General features: G+C 35.9%; 1 protein-coding gene across 1 annotated transcript; it reads left to right on the top strand.

Annotated features, from left to right (window-relative positions):
* Positions 1 to 19,109: 19,109 nt before the first annotated feature.
* On the top strand, positions 19,110 to 20,627 carry LOC118491152. The gene is made up of 2 exons (XM_035988649.1): positions 19,110 to 20,114; positions 20,351 to 20,627. The coding sequence occupies exons 1-2, from the start codon at positions 19,111 to 19,113 to the stop codon at positions 20,433 to 20,435; spliced, it is 1,089 nt and encodes a 362-aa protein (XP_035844542.1). The 5' UTR covers position 19,110; the 3' UTR covers positions 20,436 to 20,627.
* Positions 20,628 to 21,020: the final 393 nt, after the last annotated feature.

Here is a 21,020-nt window from a genome sequence, read left to right as displayed (position 1 = left end):
GTATTCAAAGAAGATATCCAATATAAAAATATCCTTATAAGTATCTCTACTTAGGCATCTTTGCAAAGGCAAAGGGGATGTGTCATTTATCTGACACAGACAACGATAGATGAGCCAAAGCCTGAGAGTACGGAAATCTCTGACATCTTTATGTGTCATAACTAGCTTCCTTATAAGAATTACCATGTTCACCTCTTGAGAGGCAAGTTAAGTTAAGATCTATATCCCATTTCAGGTTATTCTATTATGAAACCTTCAAGGTAGCTAGTACCATCATTTGAAGAATCGAAACCCCGAATAAGTAAGTTTTAAAATAAAGGATTCATATAGCCTAACTCGATATCCTGAAGAAATCGGTATTGTTAATTAAGAAAGAAGGTTCATTCTGCTGATGCATTGAATACCACAACCCAAATTAGGCAACAATTAAGAATTTTCATCAGCTGCCCAGGATCGTCGATTGTTCGACTAACTGAGAGAATTAACTATCCCTTAAGACTAGTTTTAAGTAATGGTTGGAAGGACCATCTCACATTAAGATAAGCATTTCTATAATAGTGATGTATAAGTATCAAGGCTACTCCTTTGGAGACCTTGCTTAGATGGAATGTTAATTATCTATTGATAAATAGAAGATTGGTAAGTCCAATCATCCGGTCTGATAGTTGCCTTGGAAACAACGAATAAGATCAGGAAAATCCATGATCATCTGCAAGATTGCCGGTTTTGGCAGAAAAATCAAAGAGTTGTGAAAATAGCAACCCTCCCAAGTCCTTGTTAAGAAATAAGGTTCATCAAAGACATCACTCTGGAAGGGTGTGCCAAATTAATAAGTATCAGGCTAGTTAAACTCTGATTATATATAAAAATCATTCGAAGGAATCGAATGTATCATAGATCATATAACCTATGAGCTAAAAGCCTATTAAAGGAGCTTGGTGGAACTCGCAATGTATTACACCCTAAGGATTAAGGGATATGTTTTGCCAATAAGTCAAGAAGCACTATCACATAACGGTTGGAAGACTTGTGATATAATGATAAACCCGTATCGAATGCGGATTCGAGGCGCAAAGATTTTCACGTCGAAGTAGGTGAAAAAGTGTTACTTAAGGTATCACCTTGGAAAGGTGTGATGCGATTTGGAAAGAAAGGCAAGCTAAGCCCGAGGTACATAGGGCCTTTTCGAGATAATCGAACGTGTCGGGGCAGTTGCTTACAAGTTAAACTTGCCTGAAGAACTTAGCGCTATTCGTAATGTGTTCCTCATCTGTAATTTGAAGAAGTGTTTCGCTGACGAATCACTGGTGATACCGCATACAGATATACACATAGATGAGAATCTGAAGTTTGTGGAAAGACCTTTGTCGATTGAGGATCGACAGGTGAAGAAGCTTCGAAGGAAGCACGTGCCTATTGTTAAGGTCAAATGGGATGCCCGTAAAGTTCCCGAATATACGTGGGAAGTGGAATCCACGATGAAAGAGAAATATCCTCATTTATTTCAGTAAATCTCGAGGTCGAGATTTCTTTTAAGGGGGTGAGGATGTAACACCTCGAAAATTTCCGTCCAATAATGTCTTGACACGTGTCATAAGGTTCCGGTATGTGAAAACATACTTTATAGGGACTAAAAGTGACAAACAGTGAAAACTATGGAACGTAAGGGTCCAAAGTGTCAACAATGGATAAATAGGCTCTATGATAACCCCACATAATGTTTATAACCTTAAACGGATGGTTCATGGATCATACGACGCGGAAATTGCACAAAAGTGATGTATTGCAAACTATAGGGGCCAAAAGTGTCAACATGTTTAATTTATACCTCTGAGTGAACTTTTGGCAGACCCGAAGCTTTGAGAAGCTAAAATATACTCACTAGAATATGTGGTTAAAATTTCATGAAGTTTCGTCCACGTATGAGAAAGTTATGGCCAAAACCGTACTTAAGGGACTAAAAGCGTCAACGTCGAATTTCATGGCTTTTCGGTTGAGCGCAAAGTTATCCGAGGACATTACCATGTTGGTAAATGTCCCAAGGTTCCTAGAAACCAAGTTTGGGGGTTTACGAGTCAAGAAAAGTTGCCAAAACCTCGTAACCAAAGTGCAGGGACCAAACTGCAACATTTAACAAAGTTTTGGGGATCAGACAAAGCCAGGCGGCCCGCCTGGCACCCCCAAGCGGGCCGCGTGAGACCCCCAGTAACAAAAATTCGCGAAAATTGCAATTCTGGTCCGAATTGGAAGTGTTTAACAGCTCATTCCACCTCCACAAGCTCCAATAAAACCCCATGCATGCCTAGTGCAATAGTAACCTATCCTCAAACCTCTGAATCCATCTTTAAATTAGATCAAAGCTCCATTTCTTAGCATTTCCTTTTGTGATCAAGAACACTCTCAACTTGCAAAACTCTCTCAAGCATTTCTGGAACATTTCTGATCATCAAGGCAACATCCTAGTGTTATCTAAGCACCTATAGGACCTTTGTAAGCTTCCAATTCGTTCTCTAATCCGTTCTTGCTTTGATTATTGCTAAAAGTCAAACTGTTTGTTCATAAGCTTTGACTTTCTGATTAAACGGATTTCTTTCAGTCATTTCTCGAATTGAAACCTGATATAGGTTGGTATTTATGTGGGAAACAAACCCTCTAAAGGGTACTATCTGAATCCCACTATATGCATGCTAATTGCCGAGTCAAATATGTTTCCAAAAAGTCAACAGAAGTGATTTTTGCAAAAATAAGCTTAAATGTTAATATATTAGACATGCAATCTGATTGATCATCATAAATAACTTGTAATACATATAAGAATGTGTTTTACCATCATCAACTCGACAATATATAGTATAGACACGAATCGGAACCGAAAGTCTTGTAAAACGATTATTTCGTAGACTATCGATTCGGATTCGCACATGCATGTTCGAGATCTGTATTGGAGAGTATTTTTGACCATTTTTATTTTGGTAAAACTTTCTGGAATTTTGTTGATTGAGTCTATACCTAGCCGATTCAAATGCATGTTTCCGATTTATACATAAAGTTGACTATTTTGCCCTTTTTGAGATAAAACGTGATTTTTGGAAAAGTGAAAGAGTAGAAATCTTTATTTCTAATATATAAACTTGCACCAAAAATTTCGGATCAGTTGGTGGTCCAGATTTTGAGTTATGGCCATTATCGTAAAACTATATCTTAAAGTTACATAAACGGCGCATTTCGCGTATAACCCATTTCAGGCCACGTTTTGATATAAAACTTTTTACCCACTGATGTTATATAATATTTTGGGATTTTTGATGATTTTTATTTAATTTTTGGCTGGTCGTATCTTAGATCGCTTAGTTATTTCGGGTTATGTCGGTTTTGACCGTTTAAGCCATAAAATGAGTTTTACACATTCTTTTGACCCGAAACCTTTTTCTACTGATTCTATAAGTTAAATAAATTATTTTAAGTATTCTGGAAATATAAAAATCTCAGAATTATTGTGAAAACCCGAAAACGCCCTTAAATCGCATTTTTAGCGTTTTAAGCGCATAGTAAGCGTTATACTCGTTTTAAACATATAAGACTTATACCTACTGATGTAATTAGTATATTTTCATATAATAACAGTAAGTATAAGTATATGAACTCAGATTTCCAGTTTTGGCATTTTCAGCCCTTGTGAAATTACTAAAATACCCCTGCGGTGCATAGTTTGGTTTTAAATGATAAATTTGACATATGGGTCATACCCTACTGTTATAACATGTTAAATTAAGTATATTTACTGTATGAACCAGACCCGAAACTCAGATTTCTAATTTTACTCTTTTATGATCTTTTAAAATGACCAAAATGCCCTTCTAAGGCATGAATTGAGTTTAAAAATTTTCCCGGGCAATATAGAACATAACTTACTGATATTATGTCATATTTAAAGCATATTATCTCAGGGAACTTGCATTTGACTTATTTGGCTATCCGTAACGCCCTTTTTGCGTTCGGTTCGGGTTACGTAACTAGTTTGCGTAAATTGACCGAAGCGGGTCAAACGTTATCATTTTTATCTCAAAATCCAGGATGTATTTAGTATACCCATATTATACAAGTATTCAAACTTGTCGGGTCTAGATCACGTTCTATCCGGTCTTCGCTTAATCGTGCGCTTGAACCGCATATTTCCTTAAAACTAACCGGTCTAAGCTTAGGCTTAATTAAAGACCCGTTAGTATCCTAATTGGTTATTTATACCATCGTTCCAGACTAGAGCTTTCCGGTAAATTGTACCTACGCTTACTTAGGAATACGGCTGAGTTATTATTCTTGCTATTTAAGACAGGAGCTAGCTCAGGTAAATACTTTTAACTTATTTTCCCTTATACGGGCTTGGGATACGGTATTATAAAAATACCGCTTGGTCGGGTGTAGAAACTGTTTAATCGGAGATGATTAAATTGCATAATCCCGTTTTAATCTGTGTTGATTGATAACAAATAACATTGGGGGTTAATGACCGTGTCCTGGATATCCTTGGCTCATTTTAAAAAGTGAATGGCCACGACGTAAGCACAAGGTGTAGGCAAAACACCTCCTGTTGCATATGTATAACGTATACTCACTCGTGAGAGTATCTTCTTGTGAGATTATATTTGTGGTGTGTCAATTAATCTTGTCCGGCTTGTATTGTATAATCACCGGCCCTAAATGTTGGACAACCATGTAAATCGGATACAAGATTTTTATTAATAAAATTGTCCCAAGTATAAAGATTAATTTGCCTCTGTGCATTTTAATCAATGTGTCAAGATGTTTTGTGCCGTTTGCACACGAATCACTTTTCAAACTCTTTTTCCAAAATGAGTCAGTTAATTGTATTTACCAGTGTAAACTGACGTATTTTCCAAAAGGTTGAGTGGCAGGTACTATGCGTAATTGGCTGGGAGCTCGGGGCGTCACTAGGGAATCTTGCAAGTTCAAGATGCCTAAAGCCTATTGAACAGTTTTCTTTTATTGATCCGCCTGTGGATCCTTTACCTTCCGTTGTAATACTTTGACATTACTTATATTCGGAATGTAATATATTTATCTTTTGCTTCCGCTGTGCATTTATATATTGTGTTGTTTGTCTATGATGATGCCAACTACGTCACTATACTCCCCACCGGGCCCACCGGTGACACGTGGAAAATTGGGGTGTGACACATTGTTCCAACATCATTGTTTCAATGAAGCTTCCCATCACACATCAATCTTTCAATATCGATGTTGCAATATAATTGTTGCAACATCGTTAAAGGTTGTATGTGCTACCTTCTTTGATGGGAGAGTTGTGGTTTCCCTTGATAATGGTATGTGTTTTTGTTTTTGTTTTTGATTTTTACTGAAGTTTTGTCATATGAGTTGTGACTAAATTATGATTGTGAATGATCTGCTGCAGATGATGATGATGATGATCATGATTGTTCTACTGTTGTGAATGAAGTGGCACTTTGGACATCTGTTGTCTTCAAACTTCAAACTTCTTAGATAATAGATGTTTGAAGAACAACAGATGTCCAAAGTGCCGATTCTTTGGAAGCAGCCAGGAAGAATTATATGAGAATACCTTTAACATATCGAACCTGTAGAATGAGATGCTCTACCGTTGGGTTAACAGCTTTTTATGAACAAAGTTAACTATCAAGTATATGAGGACAGGGCTACTCTTCCACAGCTGAAGAAGTGTTTTCGGATACTGCATGTTGGTTTGTTCACGAGAGATCAGGTTTCTATAAATCCTGCTGGAAATGCATTGAGTACTTCCACGGAGTTCATGGCGATTGTCGAAGATATTGGAAAGTACAATAACAAACAGTGGTTTAACATCTGTTTGCATTTTGGTCAATAGATAATGGAAACCCATGTTAGGTTGAACACTGTTTTTAAGTTAAACATATGTTAAGTGTTAAACAGATGTTTGGCCTTTAACATCTGTTTATGGGCAAACTTCTATTTATGGCCAAACTTCTGTTTATGAGCAATCATCTGTTTATGCTCAGACCTTTGTTTATGTTAATAGTGTTTATATGTAACAGTGTTTTTCACATTAGAGTTTTATAGTCTGTTTGGTTGATAAATGTTATCACCTCAGTGTTTTATATGTTACAATTTAGTCACAACAATATTTATATGTAACAGTGTATATCCCAACAGTGTTTATATGTAACAGTATTTATCAAATCCCTACATTGATTTGATCTGTAATATAAACTAAACAGTTGTTTCATTTTTATACTAATAAATAAAATTAAAGTATACTTGGATGATTATTAAGCTCCTGATTTTGATTGTTTGGGTATAGTATTCTTGAATTTGGACTTTTTTTGCAAACCGATGTTTATGTGCAAAGATTTGTTTATGCTCGAAGATTTGTTTAAGGCCAAAAATCTGTTTATGGCTAAATTTCTGTTTATTGCCAATCATCTGTTTAAGTTCAAACTTTTGTCTAAGTCCATACAACTGATATATAAGGTGAAACATCTGTTTTAGCCCCAACATGTGTTTAAAACATGTTAATATCAGTAATTTTGAAATTTTGAAATTAAAATTATGCAAGATGGTAATTTAGAATTGACGTTCTCTTTTTTTTTTTCCTGTTTTGCATATCATTACTAATATTTATTTACTTTAATAAGGAGGGATATAAAGATATACACTACTTACCTTTCAGTTCCCAATAAACATCAGTTCCCAATAAACATCATCACAATTGCTTTCAAATCAAATCAGTAATTATTAATAATATCAGTAATTTTGAAATTCAAAATTCAAACCATATATATTTTTATCCTATAAATAAGATATAATTATCTGGTTTCACATTCAAATCTCGCTCGCTCATATACGTGAGTGTATTTTCTCTCTCAACAGTCTTTATATGTAACAGTATTTATCAAATCCCTTCATTGATTTGATCTTTAATATAAACTGAATAGTTGTTTCATTTTTATACTAATAAATAAAAATAAAGTATACTTGTATGATTATTAAGCTCCTCATTTTGATTGTTTGGGTATAGTATTCTTGAAATTGGTCTTTTTTTGCAAACAGATGTTTATGGGCAAACATTTGTTTTAGCTCGAAGTTTTGTTTAAGGTCAAAAATCTATTTATGGCCTAATTTCTGTTTATTGCCAATCGTCTGTTTAAGTTCAAAGTTTTGTTTTGAGTCCAGAAAACTGATATATAAGGCGAAACATCTGTTTAAGCAACAACATCTGTTTAAAAGCCTGTTACAACCGTTGTTTTGGTTAAAACAGTTGATTGTTAAAACTTATCTACTGATGAAATATAACCTTTGTTTCTTCAATCTTCGTGTTGACCACTGACTTACCAAATGTCAGTGTTTAAAAAACTGTTCGGTAACCACTAATAGGATAAAAAAGCCATTGGTCATTTTTTTAGTGTTGACATCCATTGATATTGACCATCAACGGTTTTCCTAGAATTAAAATGTAATTACCATTTTACCTAATTGTTATATTGCAATGTGATAAGAGTTCTTCCAACATTATTTTCGTGATGAAATTTAATGTTAAATTAAAAAATAAAAAAAATACTTTTTGACTATTTGTTGCAAATCTAATCAATAATTAATGGTAATTTCTTGAGCTTTGGACTTTTAAAATATGCAAAATATGAATTTCAAACTGACGGTTATTATCTCTTAGTTAATAGTTAAAGTTAAAGTAAAAATTAGAAAAGTCATCATGACAATTTCTTTCAAATCAGATCACTGATAATATCAGTAATTTTGAAATTTTGAAATAAAAAATATGTAAGATGGTAATTTAAAATTGACGTTCTCTTTTTTTCCTACTTTGCATATCAATTCCCAAAAAACATCATCACAATTGCTTTCAAATCAAATCAGTAATTACTAATTAATATCAGTAATTTTTAAATTCAAATTTCAAACCATATATATTTTTATCCTATAAATAAGATACAATTATCTGATTTCACATTCAAATCTCGCTCGCTCATATATGTGAGCGTATCTTTTTCTCTCAAATGCATCTTTCTTGTGATTTAGCAGCTAATTTCCCATTACACTTCTTTGTTCAAATGTTTGTTGATAATGTTTACATGTTATCGTTCCTGTATCATTGTTCCAACATCGTTGTTTCAATGTAAATTCACATCCCATATCAACCTTTCGATATCGATGCTGCAGTATCATTGTTGCAACATCATGAAAAGTTGCATGTGTTACCTTTTTTGATGGCAGAGATGCAACTTTAAAGTTACATGTGCCATTTTTTTTATTTCCGTTAAATCCAAAGTCACCTTTTCTTGCGCCAGGAAGATTTTCTTCTTTTAAAGAAAGTAGATTCGTCCAATATCGTGAAAACTCAGATGTGCAATACAAATGAAAAAGAGACGTTTGCATTTTAGGTTAGTTTCTTATTCTTATTTGTTTTGTCAGTAATATGGAGTGTGGTGATAGACACGTGCAGTTTATGGCGATGCTGAAGGACATACATCAAGAGGTTCAGCAATCGATGTAGTGGAACCTAAAGTTTATTAATTCTTGCTGTATTCTTAGATTTGAACTTTAATATTGTTCAGTATGTCATGTAATTATTGGACTTTTAATTTTAAGGTCCTGAATAAATTTAATTTTATGAATCTTTGTTGTGTTTTATTTTTATTTATTATTTATTGTTTCAGTAATATTTAGATTATGTTGATGTTGATTTGTGTCTGAAGATCTGTTTGGTAAGTCAACAGAGGATTAATAGTGTCAAGGATTTGTTTAATGGTCAACCTCTCAAAGGGTTATGGTGTGGTTATAACAGCTGATCATGCTAAGGACTGTTATAATTAACTCCTGCTCCATATAAAGACTGATGGACTTATTGTCTCACGAGGCCTATGCACTGTTGAAGGCAAAGTCCTGTTAAAGACTAGCACTGTTGGTGTAGTTATAACAGCTTCTACAGCGGATTCAATTTTAGTATTTATGTATCAGTCCTTCTTATGTAACAGTGTTTAGTGTAGTAGTGGTTCTCTATACTTTATTTCTCGAGACAAACCTATACAAACTCAAAGATGAACCACTGCCCAACAACAAAAGTGGTTCATCATCAACAGTAGATATTCTATCTTTGTTTTTGTTAACAGTATTTATATGTCCAAACTGTAGATATTATATCTCTGTTTATGTTAACAGTGTTTATTTTCAAACATCTGTTTATATTCAAACAGATGTTTGAGGTCAAATATTTATTTAATTTCAAACATTTGTTTATGTCCAGATTAGATGTTTAACAGTATTTAATTTAAAACATTGTTTTAATGATAAAATTTAAAGTTAAATTACAAAATAAAAAATATCCTTGACGACTATTTGTTGCAAATTAAATCAATAATTAATGCTATTAGAAAACTCATCATGACAATTGCTTTCAAATCAGATCAGCAAACTACTGCCCATAACCAAGAAAGTATAACTTAGCAGATATTTCCTTTGGCAAACATATACCATAGCAGTGAATTGCCGGTAAATTCAAATTCAAAATGCCTTGGGATATATACTTTGCAATTAATGCACGTTAAGCAATCACTTCTGTCTTATGCTAAAGGCGTGTTACAGGTAAATGAATAGCTTAATTGTAATTATAATAACGTGTTTAATTTTATATTTTTCCCATGTAAATGCATTAAAAGCCTAATGAGCGTTGCATGATATTCTTTCGTCTGACGATGTATTTAGTCATAGCCTTCTTCATTGGGTATATAAAATACATTTGGCAGAGGTTTTGATCATTACCATTTTCATCTATCTACTAATCATCTTCAAAAATTTTGTTGACGAGATTTTCACAAGGCTCTCTGCAGGATGGAAAAATTTGGGTTTCAAGTGATTGTTGATGAGGTTTTCTCAAGGCTCTCTGCAGAAGATATTTGCCGTTTCAAATCTCTTTCCAAGAATTTTTATACGGAATTGTCAAGTCATGCATTTCAGATGATGCATGCTCTCCGAAGTGGAGATTCAGTAGAAAAGAAACTATTATCCTTTAAAGACACGTCAATTGTCATTGACGCCGTAGTTGGTGGTAAGTTGGATGTTGTTAATAGTAAAACCTTAAGTTTTCCTAACAATGTCCACTCTAGCTTCTTACGTATTCTATCTTCATTTAATGGGTTGTTGTTAGTTTCCAATGAAGGGATTTTCTGTCAGTTGATTCTTTGGAATCCTACTATTAGGCAGTATAAGGTTTTGTGTGATGACTACTTTAATTACAATCATCATCGAAACTCTGATACCGATGGAATTTATTTTGATCAGTTCAATGATCTGAAAGTGCTGAACATCAGATGTTACCGTAATGTAACTGCTGCTCGTGTTTACTCACGACGTCGTGAGTCATGGACAACAATAAATTCAGGTATCGTAAACAATTATAGTTCAAGTCGTTATTCATGGTCTACAGGAGTTTATGTTGATAAAACCATATATTTTATGGTTTCAAATTATTGGTATCTACTAGGTGAGAGGAACATCGTTTGTTTTGATGTTGTTAGTGAGACTTTCAGAATGCTTTACTTTCCTGAGAGTATTGTAGTCAATCCTTGCCAAGGGCATTTTTTGACCATTGCAAAGAGGTTGCATTTGATTGTTATTGGAAAGTCTGCTGAGCTAACTGCTGATTTGCTCAGATATGAAGAAGAAGGCTGGAAGAAGATGTTTGTTTTCAATAATCCCCGTGTAGTTGATTATGTTGATGCACGCCGAAGTACTAATATAATTGAAGACAACAAGTGGCTAATAACAAGCATCTGGGGGGATATGATTGAAGTTGATCTGACCAATGAACTTCGGAAATACGTCCAACATGTTGACAACTACAATGGTCCGAAAGGAGCTTTACTTATCGAAACTACTGTTTCACCAATAGATTAGGAATTAGGATCCTGTATTTTATTGAATGTTATTATCTGTTTTGACAATTGTATTTTTTTTTATATAATTAGTTGTGTTAAAATTATTAATAATGTTTGTTATTAAAATTAAGTAAATGAATATTGATGTTTGAGAGTGTAAATTCTTGTAATATTGGCAAAGCTCTGTTTAAATGATCAAAGCTCTGTTATTGAGAACAAATGTTTCAAGATTAAACAGTGGTTGATACATCTGTTAAATTAGGTCAACTGGTGGATGAACTTTGTATGATGTTTAACACTTATACTTTTTATAAATATTTAGGTTTGATAGTGTAAAAGCTTGTAATATTGGCAAAGGTATGTTTAAATGATCAAAGCTCTGTTATTGGGAACAGATGTTTGAAAATAAAACAGTGGTTGATAAGTCTGTTGACTTTGGTCAACAGATTGATGTCCATAGATGTTTGGAACTACTGTTCAGAAAACTGTTGTTGAAACCGCTGTTTGGTTAAAATGGTGGTTTAAAACCACTGTTGGGTTAAAACTGTGGTTTGAAACCGCTTTTTGGTTAAAACGGTGATTTGAAGACAGTGTTTTTAAATAACTTTCCATGTTAGGTTCAACAGTGTTTTGAAGAGGAAAACTGTGTGAGAAGACAGTAGATCTTAACAAGTTACTGTTAAGGCTTAAACAGTTGTTTGGCCTTTAACAGATGTTTGTCTTTTATATCAGATGTTTGGACTTAAACAGTTGTTTGACCTTAAACACATGTTTGACCTTAAACAGATGTTTTGCCTTAAACAGATGTTCTCCTTCTATATCAGATATTTGGACTTAAACAGATGTTTGGCCATAAACAGATGTTTGGCCTTAAACCAAACATCTGTTTAAGCTCAACATTTGTTTGACTATTTGTGAATATCTTATTGACTTTTGGTGAACATCTGTTTCAAATTTGGTCAACATCTTATTTTGTAAAAGAGGTAAAAAAACAAAGATTTTTTCAAAATCCCAAATCACCCTATCATGTAACTGCATTGAAGTAAAAGTGGAAATGATATTATTCATATGGTCCTGTTGTGCATTTGTTTGTCCTCTAATATGAGTTCATGATCTAATCCGGTGATTTGCAGACATTGTTGTTTAATCGAATTAGATGGTTGATGTAATGTGGTCGTATTACAAACAACTAGTAATTAATTAATCTAAATAACTTTCCCGAGCCCGGGAAGCAATCCCGGGTAAAAACCTAGTAATATATAAATAAAAACCCAATTTCCTATTAACATCGTAGTCTATAACAGAGTATAATTTTATTTGAATGATTGCCTTCTTCACAATAATCTATGAACCATGAATCAGTTTACTCATAGATACTAAACCTACTTCAAAAGATTTACTTTATACGTATTCAACAGTGATTTATTCACAAAAGGACCATCACATGGCCTTTACCATAATTATACCTCACCTTTGCATTGAGTTATATTAGTTTGCAAAAGAACAAGTGTGAAACAAAGGCGTTAATATAATGGCTTTAATCATTTTATTACATAAAAGTAACAATCTCGATAATCAATTCTAACACCCCAACTATATATTCATATTTATAAAATATTTGGGCTATACATGTTCGTAGCCATTGGCGTAGCATAGTGGGGGCGGGAGGGGGCGGCCGACCCAGGATCATTCCAACGTTTTTGAAGGCCCTGAGCAAATTGCAAAGTCAGGCCTTATTATTGGTATAAATTAATTGAGATTGAGCTTTGAGACATTGAATAACCAGAGCGATGATTTTTCCTAATGTCGGCCCTAATTTCACTCAATCCGCAATCAATTTCACATTGCTCGCCAACAAGGGTTGATGTGTTGCGTGCGTGCACAGTGCGGACTCTTAGTGTAAAATCCTAAATATTGGGCCTAGAAACGTTGTTTAAATGGCAAAAAAAAAAGCATGTCTAATATATGAAATGAAATAAAATTGGAGGCCCTTGTTTTTTGGTGGCCCTAGGCCTTAGCCTAGGTTGATAAGCCTTATGAGTCAGCCCTGGGCCGACCCCCGAACTTTACACTCCTAAGGCCATCATTAGTGATCGTGACACCCATTTCTGTAACTCGTAGATGGAGAAGGTGTTGAAGCGCTATGGGGTCACCCATCGGCTTTCGACTGCCTATCACCCTCAGACGAGTGGACAGGTGGAGAATGCCAATCGTGGCATTAAGCCTATCTTGTAAAAGAATGTCGGACAGAGCCGCATTGACTGGGCGACAATTTAGATGACGCACTCTGGGCTTTCCACACTACTTATAAGACACCTATCAGGACCATACCCTTTAGGATGATTTACGGGAAAGCGTGTCATCTTCCGGTTGAGTTGGAGCACCAGGCGTATTGGGCCTTGCGAAAGGTAAATCTTGATATGGACGCCGCGGGTAAGAAACAGTTTCTCCAGATACATGAGTTAGAGGAGTTACGTGATGAAGTGTATGAGAAATCGTGGGCTTACAAGGAGAAGACTAAGCAGTTGCACGACCGCCACATTAAGAGCGTGAAAGAATTTAAGTGTGGGGATAAGGTGTTGCTTTATAATTCCCAGTTGAGGTTGTTTCCGGGAAAGTTGAAGTCGCGATGGACGGGTCCGCATTTAGTCACTGAGGTTTTTCCATTTGGCACTGTCGAGATTGAGAATGAGGAAGGCCAAAGGTTTAAGGTGAATGGGCATAGGTTGAAAATCTACATTGAGGGCCCATCTGAGGAAAGAGAGGGAGAGATGCTTGATCTTCCCGAGGTTGGTATGAGCGTGTGAGGTGTAGGTATATTTGTTATTGTGGAGTTTTGTGTATTCTCTTTCATTTTACTGTTGAGTCAGTCTTGAGTCGGTTTTCATTTAGAGACAATATTATGCTTGGGTTTGCTTTGTTTTGTTTGTGCAGGTTTGGAGGATACCGCCCGTACTCAATCTCCCTTCGGGCGGGGATTTCGAGCTTATGTCATTATTGTAAAAGGCAACCTCGGTATATCAGTCTTGGATACGATCACGAAGGAAATGCTATACTGTCGTGTACATGTTCAGATTGATGACACGCGCAGCTGGCACTGATTTTTATCCTAACCAACTAAGTCCTTTCCAACTCGTTATCTTTTTATTTTTGTATATTATTTTAGGTTTTATTTCTTATTTATTTTTAGTTGTCTTTCATCCTACATTGGGGATAATGTAAACTTTAAGTGTGGAGATGGGAGACTACGTCTTTTTAGGTAGATTTGAGTAGAAAAATAATAATAAAAATAAAATAAAACTAAAAAAAATAAATAAATAGTTAAAAAAATCAGAAAAAGAAAATTGAAAAAAAAGTGAGGTTGTTGCGAGTCCCGATCCTTTAGCGCATAGAAAACAAAAACATTTTCAAAACGTCAGTCAAAAGTGGTTTAATTGTCGAATTTACGAGTCGAGAGCGCATGTTTCTTTAAGTTACAGGATAGTAGGTTGACTGAATCGGTTTTTAGGAGTAAAAGGTTTTGGGATGCCTGGGATAGTGGATGGAGCCGGAGAGTTAATTGGTTGTGCATTGTCAATATCGGTAGCCCTTATTTTCCACATGATAGTGAGATTTGAGCCTTTACTTGTTTCATATATATGACCACTATTTTTGTTTCATGTGTGTTTACCAATGGTTGCATTACTTTAGAACTTGTGTGTTTTGATACAGTTTGAGACCTTCGGTTAGGATTTGACATGGATATGATAGAGGCATTAGGATCACCCTATTTGTGTAGCCTGTGTGTTTGACCCGTTTCACCATTAACTTTAGACACCACTTTGAGCCTAAAACCATTCGTTTGTTACCCGTTGTTGATTTGATAACCGGATCGTATTGTGTTATTGTTATCTTTATCTTGAAAATGAAAAAAAAAGAAAAAAGAAAAAAAAGGAGGAAAAGAAAAAGAAAAAAAATATAATAAAGTTGTGGGTCGAAATGACCAATATATTAGTGTTTTGTTTCGTGCTTATCCGGTTTATCGTGTGATTTCGTGTTTAGCCATTTATTCCTAAATAAAATAACCTACCTTTAGCCCTTACCTACCCATTAAAGCCCTCTTGATCCGTGTCGAGTTCTAACAACTAGGTGGAGAACTGATTGACGTACAAGCTTATAATAGTACGTTTCATAGTTCGGTTTTGAGAGTTCACTCGAAATTACATATATATTAGCCAAGAGATGAGTGAAATTGTGAGGGGTGTTGACATTGTATAGTTGATTGCTTGAAGGTAAGAAAAACTTGATTAGGTAGGCCCGTTTTCATTTAAATATTATGATTCGTCACCCTTTTGAACGTTGTAAGTCTTGCGAAACCGCTGTGTTTAATGATTTCGTAGTTCCATTATAATTTGTTTGAGACTTGTGTTGTTGTTAAGTGTTTAAGTTGGACATGGTGCTTGGGATTTTGCTTAGGGACAAGCAAAAGGTAAAGTGTGGGGATATTTGATGTGGTCTAAATTATACATATTTTTAAATTAATATTCCTACATTTTTGAGTAGTTTTAGGGTCATTTTCCTTAAAATTTACTCGTAGTTGGTTCATATATAAAGTTTGATGATGTTGAATGAAAACGAACTAAAATGATAGGATCTCATGTTATTCGTATATAATTTTATTATTGGATTTAAATGAGTTTAAATGAATGAATTTATAACAATAATAATTATAAAACATGATGATCCTAAGTCTATTGTTGTTAGTAATTAATTTGTTAAATGCATGTTATCTATTTTCTTTTTGTGAGCTAAATATGATACATGAGGAATTTTGGGCTTGTGGTTTTGAAGAATGGGTCAACGATGTTGAAGGAATTATTTTGGACAATACATATGTGGGCCGCAAAAAAGGATTACTCTCCAGGCATGCATTTCGACAACATCAGTTGGGTGGGCCGCCCACTTCCAATCATGCATGTGTACATTATTCTTGAAGGAGTCATACTATAAAGAAACCCCATTTTGAGTATTATTAGGGATAAATTAAGAATTGGGGGTTGGCTAGACGGCAGCAAGGATTTAATAGAGGGATTGGCTAACTCTTTTCAAACATTAAAGTGGGGATTCCAATAATTATTATTTTGGAGAACAACATTAGACAACAGAAGCATAGGGTTGAGTTGGACGGCTGTTTTGGGCGCAAAAAAGAAAAGAATTTATTATTTTTTTTTTCAATGATGTCAATGAGGGGTCGAGTGGACCATGAAATTTGGCTATATATACTCGAATCTAAACAAACCTCTATTAAACTTATATATATTATGCTCGGCCTCATTTCATAAAACAAATAAACTGAGAATGTGTAGTTTAGAAAAGCGTGGGAACCTTTTCTTGCTAACACTTACAGGTGATGGTGTGGACGAACACCGCCTTAACTCTACCCTCATCTCCTCTATTCGATCAGCTCTATCAGATGCCAGCCTCCACTCCACTCATGGCTCAGTCTTGCTCACCATTGCGCAGGGAAAGTTCTTCTGTAACGGCTTCGACTTCAACACAACCGATACAATCTTCCAACTGATCAACCAAGTAAAGTGTATGGTCGCGGAGTTCATTTCCCTCCCTATGCCGACAATCGTGGTCATTACAGGTCATGCTATTGGTGCGGGACTGGGGCTTGCGTTATGCCATGACTATGTCTACATGAGGCGTGATCATGGTTTGTTGAGTATGAACGAGATTCATAAAGGGCTTATGTTGCCTGACTATGGGGTTGAGTTGATAAGGGCCAAGGTGGTGAAGCGAGAATCCCTACGAGATGTATTGTTGCGAGGAGTAAAGGTGAAAGCGGATGAGGCGGTAATGATGGGGTTGGTTGATATTGCTTATGAAGACCGTGAAAGTGCGGTGGAGGGCGGTTTGCGCATGGGGGAGGAGTTAGCGAAGATGAAGTGGAATGGCAAGTTGTATGCGCAGATGCGTAAAGCTTTGTATCCGGAGTTGTGTAGCGTGCTCGGGTTGGGTTTCAAGCCAAAGCTTTAAGCGAGCCCAAACGCTTCGAGTAATCGATATTATTGTCTTCTTTATAACTAGTTGAACTTAATGTCGTGTTAGGCTTCGAGCTTAAATTAAATATACTGCTTTATTAAATTGGGTATTTTGCAATTGAGTCCATTTCATATTCAAATAACTACACGTCTTTAACCAGTATTGGTTCACACGTGAACCGCATGTTGCCACATGTTGCTGGGTGGGTTTGCCGAACCCACTCCGAATGGTGGTGCAAATACTTTGTGTAAGTATTAGTGGTAGAAGGATAGGTGTGATAAAGCGTATTTTTTTCCAAACTTTAGGAATTAGATGGAAATGGAAATAAAACGCAAACATGAAGAACTCAAATGTACAAAAAAATCATTTTGGATGAAACAAGTAAATATGACCAAACATCAGGGACGTTTTTATTATAATAGTATTATTGAATTTAGACTTTTATTATACATGTTGCCGGTGACGCGTAGCGATGTAGCAACTGCTTGACAGATCAGGACTCTAGGACTCGCCGCCATCATCTAGGACGTCTGATTCCGTCGCCGGTAGGAGGTGTGTCGGAAAGATCAAACGACCGCCGTCTCTCTTTCTCTCTGTTGTTGTCCTCTTCCTCCCTGTTAATGACCTTCATTACACGCGGCAACAAAGCATTAACCCATATAAACGTGGCACACTAATTAGATTCCACCCAGTTATTAACCACTATTCATTTACGTTTGTCTATTAACAGATAATAACAGTAATAATAATAACTAGCAGTAAGACCCGTGTGCAAACACTGGTGGTTTTTAGAAAACTACGCATAACACATTTTAATAGAAAGTAAAAAAATAATTAGTGCAGACTTACAAAATTGATATGAACTAATGGTCAACAGGGTTAGTCAACAGGAGTTCCATTATGTTGACAGCCTAACCACTGTTGTCTAGATGTAAAACCCGTGTAAAAACACGGGTAGTCTTTGACAACCTAACCACTATTGTCTAGATGTAAAACCCGCATAAAAACACGAGTAGTCTTTAGAAATTTTACATACCTAATTTATTAAACAACGAATGCTTCTATATTAGATGTTACATAAGTGTATGATGTGAATTGTAGTCGACTATTTATGAATATAATATTAGTCATTGCACATTATTCTATTTTAGCTCCATTACGCCAATCATCTTTGTTTAAGTTGAAAAAGTTTAAATTGAAAAATTTCAAATCTTAAACAAGACTCAAAAATATATATATCTATAGTTCATTACTAGAAAAAACTATAATATTAGTCATTGCAGATTATTCTAATCAAAACACCTATATTACTCATATGATAGATTGCATTTTGACCGGAGTCCATTTTGACTTAAAGTAAATCCGGAACCAGTTTGATCCAAACCTGTTTTTACACGTTACGATAGTTACCTAACCCATCTCGTGACCCGTCCTTTGGCTACACTTAAATACTATAAAGATTCAAATCATGCATATCCATGAATAGAAAAAAACTTGCAAGTAGTTAATAGAAAATGTCTTTCATAAAATTCTGTCCAGATCCAAAATTTGATAATGTGACTTAGATGGAACACATAGGATGTGTTGGATTTATTAGATGATGTTGAATATAAAACATTATATATGAATCACCATTGTATTTATTATGGTTTACAAATCAAATAGGCTTACTATTTTTGTTTTTAGTTTGTTGTTTTCTGTTTGTATTCATGTTCTTGTTTGTATGCCTTACCATTCTAGTATGCAATCTCATAAACCGTGAAAAATCTATCAAGATAACTGAATTATCACACACTCGAACATCATTCCAAAACTAACACAAAACAATACAACCCATTATAAATAGTAAAGATACTATTAGCCGAAGATATTGTCAGTCAGCCGAAGAATATGCCCACTGACTGTTATTATTCTCATTCAAAGATTGCTATTATATTGATTGTAGTTGCCTTGTATATAGGAGGAAAGTTAGGTAGTTGCCTTGTATATAGGAGGAAAGTTAGGTAGGCACATCTTTATATATTCTGTACGTTGTATCATTCTTCAACAACAACAACATACACATTAACATGGTATCACAGCCATTCCTTTCCTGAACACTTCTGCCGCACCTTTTATTTTTTTTCTTTTTTTCTTCCTTCCTGTGTTTTACGAAGCACCCATGGCTGACAAGCAGCCCTCTTCAGCCGATAACCCCACAAAACCTCTACATCCAGTCTACACAGTCACGAACATACAAAACAAAGTTCGTGTCTTAGACGGCGACAAAGTCACCTACTCCGATTGGGTGAAACTATTCAAACTCCACGCCCTTGCCTACGATGTTCTGTCCCATATTGATGGCTCCGCACCACCGTCCTCAACTGATCCGACTTACGAGTCGTGGTCGAAGATTGACGCCATTGTCCTACAATGGATACTTGGCACTTTATCGGATGCTTATGTTAAACGTGTTATTGATAATGTAGGTACAACACAACAAGCGTGGGATAGGCTTCACAGGGTTTTCCTCAACAACAAAAATGCACGTGCCGCCACTCTCGAACATGCCTTCACTACAACTACCATGGCCTCCTGCTCGTCTTTCAATGACTACTTCCAACGCATGAAAGACCTCGCTGACCAACTCAATGATGTTGATCACCCGGTAAACGAATCCCGTTTAGTCCTCCAAATGGTTACCGGTTTACCGCAAGAGTACGACACTGTCGCCTCCTTTATCACCCAAGCCGAAAAATCTTGGGATGATGTCCGTGATATGATTGAACGCGAACAGCGTCGCCAAGCCGCTAGGCAATCTATACACGCGGCTCTCTCAATTACCAATGCTGCACCAAACCAAAACACACCTCCCACTCCATCACCGAACCCGACCCCTCCTCCACCTTACCACCCCGCTCAAACCTATGACACCCGCAACCACACTCAATCCCAAAACCGTGGCCGAGGCCGCCAACCCACCCCCGAACCACTCTGGCTACGGCCTCACCCATCCAACCATACCCTACACCTTTCCTGCCCCACCCGAGTACCAAACAAATCCACCGGTGGACCCTCTCCAACCAACCGAGCTTGGCACTGCTTTATCCGCCTTAACTATCAACTCACCAGTGCCAATGTGGAATATGGATACGGGTGCTTCTTCACATCTCACCGCGGACCCAGGTAAAATCGAATCCTTTTTATCAAATTCAGTTAATGCTAACATTTTAGTTGGTAATGGCCAATCTTTGCCAATTTTGGGATCGGGTAAGGGCTACCACAAAACACCTAACACTACTTACCATTTAAATAATATCCTTTATGCCCCCTCAGTTGTAAAAGACCTAATTTCTGTCCGAAAATTTACCCGGGATAACCTTGTATCTGTTGAATTTGACCCATATGGTTTTACTTTGAAGGATCTCAAGACTGGACAACCTCTTTCACGCCATGATAGCACCGGTGACCTTTACCCATTCACCCCACCTCGTCAAGTCCTTTTAGTAGCTGAATCAAATAAGTGGCACGATCGTCTTGGACATCCTGGCACACAAGTTTTAAAATTTCTTTCTAGCATTTTTCATATTCCTTGTAATGAACAATCGTTTGGTTTTTGTGACTCTTGCCATTTATCTAACAGTAAACGGCTTTCTTTTGTTGGTTCAAATTCCTTTACATATGCTCCATTTGATATAATTCATTGCGATTTATGGACCTCACCCGTCCTCAGTAATGCTGCTTATAAATATTATATGGTTTTAGTTGATAATTTTTCTAATTACGTTTGGGTGTACCCGTTAAAATTCAAGTCCGAAACTTTTCCCACTTTTGTTAAATTTCATAAATTCATCCAAACACAATTTCACAAAAATATCAAAGCTTTTCAATGTGACTTAGGGGGAGAATTTGATAACCACGCTTTTCACAATTTTGCATCCTCCAACGGTTTTACTTTTCGTTTCTCATGTCCTCAAACCTCGCAACAAAATGGGCGCTCGGAACGTATGATTCGCCGTATCAACGATATCATACGCGCCCTCCTCACCCATGCTCACCTCCCTCCTACATTTTGGGTTGAGGCTCTTCACA

Source organism: Helianthus annuus, chromosome 4 (assembly GCF_002127325.2).
Source record: "Helianthus annuus cultivar XRQ/B chromosome 4, HanXRQr2.0-SUNRISE, whole genome shotgun sequence".
Classification (NCBI taxonomy): Eukaryota; Viridiplantae; Streptophyta; class Magnoliopsida; order Asterales; family Asteraceae; genus Helianthus; species Helianthus annuus.
This window is presented reverse-complemented; position numbering and strand designations above follow the sequence as displayed.